Genomic DNA, 8,377 nt, shown 5'->3' with positions numbered 1-8,377 from the left:
TGGGCTGTAGAGAGAGGAAGGTATTATTTGAGGATCGAGTTGGGGGGGTCTCTGGAGAGACCAAGAGAAGGAGAAAGGAGACAAAGGGAGGAGGAGGCCACCTTGAGAGGAATGGCCCATGTGCACCTGGCCAGGAGAAACAGCAAGTAACAAGGGACATGTGGCTGGGGTGTGTCAGTGAGAACAGCTCCAAACCTGCCCAGTCTGGGCTTATAGCTTATAAATAAAATACCAAGACTCCATGTCTTTAATATGGGCTAGCTAGAATGTATAATTCATTTTACAATTTCTACTTCCTATTACCCAGGCCAGAGGTTCTTCCCAGCTGGCGTTCAGCAGTGGCCAGCTTTTCTCTTGTTCCTCTCTTTTCTTTTCCTCAGATATTTTGCTGGTTTTTTTTTTTTCTTCAGTGCTAGGGTTGGAACCCAGAGATTTATATACAGGTGCTCTACCTCTGAAATAGAGCTCCAGTGCTTCCATAGGGCTTTCTTTCTTCCTTCCTTCTTTCCTTCCTTCCTTCCTTCCTTCCTTTCTTTCTTTCTTTCTTTCTTTCTTTTAACTTTTGAAATATCGTATTTTAGTGTAGCTTTACCAACTTCAGGAGAAGCCACAGGCAAACAGCACTCGTTTTTAAAGGCATCTTTGCTCTTTACTCAGTCACAACAATACAGCCGATTGCTGAGGTTCCATCGGTGTGATGGCTAATCTTGGCTGTCAGCCTGACTACATCTGGAATCAGCTGAAACCCCAGCAACTGGGAATGCTGTGAGGAGTTTTCTTGTTTAGATGCTCAGGGGTGAGAAGCCAGGCATATCACAGAAAAGGACATGAAGGAAGCTTTTTGCTTTCTGCCTGGCTGCCCTCACTCTCATTGACAAGTTCCTCTATCCTGCTGCTGAAGGCATCCCTTCCCCAGTATTAGAACTTACCTCTTCAGAATTCCATCGTAGACAGGACCAGCAGCTCCCTAAGAATCCTCCAGGACTCAGCACCAGGTTGAGACTGCTGAGATACAGTCTCATTGACTGAACAATGACCAGATTCTTGGACTTCCCATTGGGAGACAGTTATTGTTGGACTACTTGGAGCACAGCCTGTAATAAGTCATTCGACCAGTTATGGTCTTTAGAAGATCTTAATTAATCCAACCAAACGGTAAATCTGAGGGGGGAGGGGCTGGGGAGATAGCTTGCCTTGCAAATATGAGGACCTAAGTTTTGATGCTTAAAACCCAGTTAGTTTTATGCCTGTAAAATTCACTGTAGTAGGTTCTTCATGTGTCCATAGTTAAGACAAACAAACAAATCTAGAATAAAACAATAAGCCATGGAGATCTCAATACACTGATACAGTAAGGAAACCTTTTGAGATAATGATTTTTTTCAACATGGCAATTTCTCCGAAATTTCCAGATGTACCCACATCAAGAACAGCTTCTCCTCCTCCCTCCCCCCCCCATTTTCATTTCTTTTTGAGATTATAACAAAATCAAACTCTTCCTCCAAACTCTCCCCTCTGTACCTCTTTGCTTGATTTTGGACATGCCAAAGTGTGTGGTGGACAGCCCATGAGGTCTCAAACCTACACGTGAACAGCTTGTTTTTATACACACATATCCCATATGGTGCAATCATCCCATAGTGTTGGGCCGTAAGACAGATTCTTTCCTGAAAGGTCAAAGAAGACTGCTTTCAAAACAGGTCATTGTCAACACAGCTGTCTATAAACTATACACATATGACTGTCATTGGTCAGCTTCTCCTGTGGGTACATGAAACAAGGAACATGCTTCTACGAGGACAGGGTGGGTCGGTCCCAAGGACACAATTATGAAGGTCTGAGAAAGAAAGTGACCCACAGGGATGACCCTACAGAGATCCAGCAAGGCTGGTATTGAAAAGAATCTCACAGAATTCAGAAAGTAAGAGGCTCTGGCAAAAACACTCAGTGGAAGAGTATAACAGAGGGAAAGTACAAGAACTAAATGTACAATATACCCTCGGGTCAGAAGCCCTCTAAAGATGAACAAGAAATGCAAAGGATCTAGAGTAGGCAAGACAACCGTGAAAGAGTACCAAGTTAGAGCAGGAACCTGATTCTGTTGTCAAGAATTATAAAACCATGATAACTGAGACAGTGTGACATAAAACCAAACAACGGAATATAACAGATATCAGAAAGATAACCCTGCCTTATCTGGCCAATTGATGTTTACAGTTTCCAAAAACAACTTTTTAATAAACGGCTGTGGTAACTGAATTTCGACATGTAAAATGCTAACTTGATTTTTACCTCAACTTTATACGAAACAAAACCCGACAACCTCGAGGTGAAACATATACCTGATATAATAAAGGAAACTACAGAACAGACGAAAATACAAGGAAAATGCCTTGACTGGCGAAGGTTTCTTTTTAAAAATTATTTTTGATTTGCATTTTCCTGATGACTAAGGATGTTAAACATTTCTTTAATTGCTTCTCGGCCATTTGAGATTCCTCAGTTGAGAATTCTTTGTTTAGCTCTGTACTCCATTTTTTTTGTTGTTGTTGTTCTTGGTTTTGTTTTTTTGTTTTTTTCGAGACAGAGTTTCTCTGTGTAGTCCTGGCTGTCCTGGAACTCACTCTGTAGACCAGGCTGGCCTCGAACTTAGAAATCTGCCTGCCTCTGCCTCCCAAGTGCTGGGATTAAAGGCGTGCACCACCACCACCCGGCTGTACTCCATTTTTTAAATAGGGTTATTTTATTCTCTGGAGTCTAACTTCTTGAGTTCTTTGCATATTTTGGATGTTAGCCTCTATCAGATGTAGAGTTAGTTGGTAAAGATCTTTTCCCAAGCTGTTGGTTGCCATTTTGTCCTATTGACAGTGTCCTTTGCCTTACAGAAGCTTTTCAAGTTTATGAGATCCCATTTGTCAATTGTTGATCTTAGAACCTAAGCCATTTTCCCCTGTGGCCATGTGTTCAAGGCTCTTCCCCACTTTCTCTTCTGTTAGATTCAGTGTATCTGGTTTTATGTGGAGGTCCTTAATCCGCTTGGACTTGAGCTTTGTACAGGAGATAAGAATGGATCAATTTGCATTCTTCTACATGCTGACCACCAGTTGAACCAGCACTATTTGTTGAAAATGCTGTCTTTTTTCCACTGGATGGTTTTGGCTTCTTTGTCAAAGATCAAGTAACCATAGATGTGTGGGTTCAATTCTGGGTCTTCAATTCTATTCCATTGATCTTCCTGCCTGTCTCTGTACCAATACCATGCAGTTTTTATCACTATTGCTCTGTAGTGCAGCTTGAAGTCAGGGATGGTGATTTCCCCAGAAGTTCTTTTATTGTTAAACATTGTTTATGATACCCTAGGGTTTTTTTTTTTTGTTATTCCAGATGAATTTGAGAGATTCTATCTCACATGAATCAGAATGGCTAAGATCAAAAACTCAGGTGACAGCAGATGCTGGCAAGGATATGGAGAAAGAGGAACACTCATCTATTGTTGGTGGGACTGCAAGCTGAAAAAACCACTTTGGAAATCAATCTGGTGGTTCCAGAGAAAATCAGAAATAATTCTACCTGAAGACTCAGCCATACCACCACTGGGCATATACCCAAAAGATGCTCCAACATATAACAAGGACACATGCTCCACTATGTTCATAGCAGCCTTATTTATAATAGCCAGAAGCTGGAACGAACCCAGATGTCCTTCAACAGAAATACGGATACAGAAAATGTGGTACATTTACACAATGGAGTACTACTCAGCTATTAAAAACAATGAATTCATGAAATTCGTAGGGAAATTGATGGAACTAGAATATATCATCCTTGAGTGAGGTAACCCAGATACAAAAGAACACACATGGTATGTACTCACTGGTAAGTGTGTATTAGCCTCAAAACTCAGAATACCCATGTTACAACTCACAAACCATATGGAGCTTAAGAAGAAGGAAGACCAAATTGTGGATGCTTCAATCCTACATAGAAGGGGGAACAAAATAATCACAAGAGATAGAGGGAGGGAGGGTTCTGGGAGGGAAAGGAGAGGGGGAGGGAGAAAAAAGGGGGGCAGGATCAGGTATTGGAAGGGACAGGAGAGAAGTACAGAGGGGTCAGGAAAGCAAATAAAAATGGAAATATGTAGCAGTGGGGGATGAGGAACTGTGGGTAGCTAGTAGAAAGTCCCAGATGCCAGGGAAGCAAGAGGCTCCCAGGACTCAATGGGGTTGACTTTAGCCGGAATACACAATGAAGAGGAGATACAACCTGTAGCGACCACCTCCAGCTGAGGGTTGGGGCCACCCACACATCTCAAAATTTTTAACCCAGAAATGTTCCTGTCCAAAGGAAAGACAGGGACAAAAAATGGAACAGAGACTAAAAGAAAGGCCATCCAGGGACTGCCTCATCTAGGAATCCATCTCATTTGCAGACACCAAACCCTGACACTATTGTTGATGCCAAGAAGCACTTGCTGACAGGAGCCTGGTATGGCTGTTCCCTGAGAGGTTCTACCAGCACCTGACCACTACAGATGCAGATACAGTCAACCATTGGACTGAGTCCGGGTACCCCAATGGAAGAGCTAGGGGAAGGACTGAAGGAGTTGAAGGGGATGGCAACCCCATAGGAAGAACGGTATCAACTAACTGGACCACCCATAATTCCCAGAGACTAAACCACCAACCAAAGAGTATACATGGAGGGACCCATGGCTCTAGCTGCATATGTAGCAGAAGATGGCCTTATCTGACATCAATGGGAGGGGAGGCCCTTGGTCCTGTGGAGGTTTGATGCCCCAGTGTAGGGGGATACTAGAGTGGTCAGGCGGTAGTGGGTGAGTGGGTGGAGGAGCACCCTCATAGAGGCAAAGGGGAGGGAAGAAAGGGGAGATGGGATGGGGAGGCTGTGGAATGGTAACTGGATATCATTTCAAATGTAAATGAATAAGATTATTAATAAAATTATTTTTATGTGTATGGATACTTTGCCTTCATGTATATCTGCTGCATCAAATGCATGTTTGGTGCCCTCAGAGGGCAGACATCCCTAGTAGAGACTGGTGCCCTTCACTATGGAGAGTAAAGACCAGTATACTTGGAGTTGGTTTATGCCTTGCTTCCGTGTCACCTCCATCTGTCTGGAGCTAATGGTTATTTTTTTAAAGGTGAGAGGGTAGTTGGGTGAGGTTGTTCAACTGGTCAGGGAGCCTGCTGCTAAGACTCATAACCTCAGCTTGATCTCCAAGATCCACATGGTCAAAGGAGCAACTCTCTTTAAGCACTCTCTGACTCCCACAGGCTAGCCCTTACTAGCCTTACTGTGTTCCCCGATCCACACGAACACTCATAAAATAAACAGAATGTAATAAAAATTAGACTAAGACAAAAACCGGAGAAGAGGGTATTACATAATATACTGGCTACATATATATTAAACACAATTCCTGCTGTCAACACTTATTTTGGAAGGACTAAAAAAAAGTCCTCATTTACAGTTTTTAACAAGCATGTCAACAAGCTTGGCAGTGACCGGGGAACAAAGATGCAAGCTAGTGGCCGCCGCTAGGGGGCGCTCCATCACACCGCCTGTCGGTGTCGGGGTGCCCCACCCCCGCCGGCCACCAGGGGGCGCCGCTCGCAGCCAGGGAGCACCGGCGAGCGGCAGAGGCCGGCCGGGTGGCGGCCATGGACCGCTTCGTGTGGACCAGCGGCCTCCTGGAGATCAACGAGACCCTGGTGATCCAGCAGCGCGGGGTGCGCGTCTACGACGGCGAGGAGAAGGTAGGGCAGAGGCCGCCCCGCCCCGCGGGCCCTCGTGCTGGCCAGGGCCTCACCCTCGGCCCTGGGCTGCCGGCCTCGGCCCGCCGCTCTCGCTGCACGGTGGACGGCGGAGCCGGGGCGCGGGCGAGCCGAGGTCTCGGCGGGTCGGAGCCCGGGACAGCCCAGTTCCGCCTTGTGGCGAGCGCGCCACCGGAACGCGGTCCCCACCCTCCTGCTGGACCGGTGATGATTTGTTCTGGGGTGAGCCGGGGTCCCTCGCCCGAAAGGATTTCCGAAGGAGGCAGCCGGGTCCAGCCCCTTGGGGTTTTCTGTTTGCTTTGTAATGACTTTAGGAAGTGGGCTCCAGGCTTCGTTTGTTCTATGAAGTAATGCAGTTAAGCCCTTGCCTTGGAATGTAGGCTTAAATCTTTAAGAGCCAATGCTCGCAGAGAAAACGCCGAATGCAAGTATTCTGTACCTGGAAACCGCTTGCCATCTTGTTCTGAATTAAATGTACGACTTGAAATCAGGAGTGGGAAAAGAGCTCGAGACCCCCCAAAGCACGTTTAGTTTCCAGTTCTCACTTACGGCATTCCGCCTTCCTTGCTGCTGTGGAGATGAAGCCTCCCTCTGTAGTTTGAGTAACACTTATTCCTGATCAATACTTACAGCTAATCCAGGTCCCCTGATTTAGGGTGTTTTCCTGCGGACTGTGCTCCTGTTGCTTTTGAGGCAAGCTCTTATGTGGGACTGCTTCCATAAAGTTTGATTTACTTTTTAAGTAAACTTACATTGTTCTAGGTTTGAGTAGTACATATAAACCAGCCTAACTAGTCTGTCAGGTTGAGATAATAATTCACCGGAGACCCCAAAAGGGAACGCCTGAACAATCTCCACTACAGCAACACCCTTTCACGCTTCCTCTTGCTCCTTGACACAGCCGTGGTGTACACTCTGGTTTGAGCTTTAAATGTATAGCCTAAGCTTTGATTTCAAGAGGAGAAAACGCAATGGTTCTTAGCCAGAACTGTTTGGTCTAAGGGAACATCATCCATTTTCTTTCTTTCTCTTTCTTTCTTTCTTTCTTTCTTTCTTTCTTTCTTTCTTTCTTTCTTTCTTTCTTTTTTCTATTTTTTTTTTTTCGGTTTCTCTGTGTAGTCCTGGCTGTCCTGGGACTCACTCTGTAGACCAGGCTGGCCTCGAACTCAGAAATCCGCCTGCCTCTGCCTCCCAAGTGCTGGGTTTAAAGGCGTGTGCCACCACCGCCCGGCCATCCATTTTCAAGTTAGCATTTGTTTTGGAAATGTGAATTTTTAACTAATTAACGAAAAAAAAAAAAGAGATTCTTAAATTCAGTTGTTTGGTTTTGCATAAATCCGATTAGCCGAGACGTATAAAGTTCGGCCAGGTTACATGCTAGAAGTACTTGAGCATTACTTCTTTTTATTTTAAACATTTTCTTGCCTGTGGATTCCTGTCATGAGTTCCTGACCCTGACATCCTTTCAAGATGGAGTATAAACTGTAAATGGAAAGAAAACCCTTTCCTCCCCAAGTTTCTTTTGGTCTTGGTGTGTATCACAGCAGCACGAACCTAAGTGGGAAAATACCCTTCACGGAGTGCATTTAAGCTGATGGTAGATCTTATCCTTAGAAAAGAATGTTTAAGAAATGTGTATCAAAGTGTCAGTTATTTGTTCTATGTGGGTTTTAGAAGGCGTGTTCCTGTGTAGTCTTGGTTTAACATAAAAAGTGCATATATTTCAGCGTTGCATGAAGTTACATGTGTCAGTGACAAGTTCCTTTGCTTTTTTTTTCCAGACAAATATTGGTTAAGTACAAGTTTTAAAAAAAAAAAGTAAGAAAGAAAAAGAAAGAAATTTGAGATAATCATGAGCTCCACTACCCAGAAGACTTTTGGCATAGTACATAGGTTTGATATAAGCGTGATATGTGAAAAAAAGTACTTTTTAGTGTAATAAAATATCATGGATACCTTACAGTGTTGTTAGCAGAATACATAATTTAACTTCTATTTAAGAATATCCAAAACAGATGCAGATGGATCTCTGTGAGTTCGAGGCCAGCCTGATCTATAGCGTACTTTAGAACAGCCAGGACTACACAGAGAAAGCCTGCCTCAAAAAAACCAGGGTGATGGGGATGAAACAAGGCTGAAAAAGTGGCTCAGTCAGGGAACCTGCCAACAGCAACCTGAGTTTGATCCCCAGGTCTCAGATGCTGGGAGAACCAGTTCCTGAAAGTTGTCCCAACTTTTGGATGTGTGCTACAGCACACGTATCCACATAGATATGTATAACAAACATACAAATATATGTAGTATAAAATGTTCATGGGTTTATAGAATGATGCTTAATAAGGCCCCTAGTAATTACCTATTTAATACGTTTTTTTTTTCCTGTTTAAGAATTTCTTACATCCATATAATGTACTGATTAGATTCCCTCCCCAACTATTCTTTCCCTCTTCTCATTATCACTTTTTCCTCATTTCATGTTCTCTTCTGTCAGCATGTGTATGGTTGAAGGCCATCCACTGGGCTGTAGGCCATCCACTGGGGCTGTAGGGTCATCCACTGGGGCTGTAGGGTCATCC

The 8,377-nt window shown here is 44.1% G+C and overlaps 1 protein-coding gene across 2 annotated transcripts in view; it reads left to right on the top strand.

The window, feature by feature from the left end:
* Positions 1-5,663: 5,663 nt before the first annotated feature.
* Positions 5,664-8,377, top strand: part of Vps36 (vacuolar protein sorting 36 homolog) — a 27,449-nt gene continuing 24,735 nt past the window's right edge. The window contains exon 1 of one of the 2 annotated variants that reach the window (XM_028782893.1): positions 5,664-5,783. In XM_028782893.1, coding sequence (XP_028638726.1) covers positions 5,688-5,783 — 96 coding nt within the window. In that variant the 5' untranslated portion in view covers positions 5,664-5,687. Of the gene's footprint in view, positions 5,784-6,005; positions 6,024-8,377 lie in introns of those variants that run through there. The other variant, XM_028782894.1, reaches the window with a different exon arrangement.

Source organism: Grammomys surdaster, unplaced genomic scaffold, assembly GCF_004785775.1.
Source record: "Grammomys surdaster isolate TR1022 unplaced genomic scaffold, NIH_TR_1.0 919, whole genome shotgun sequence".
Lineage (NCBI taxonomy): Eukaryota > Metazoa > Chordata > Mammalia > Rodentia > Muridae > Grammomys > Grammomys surdaster.
The sequence above is the reverse complement of the archived record's forward strand: the minus strand, read 5'-3'. Positions and strand labels throughout refer to the sequence as shown.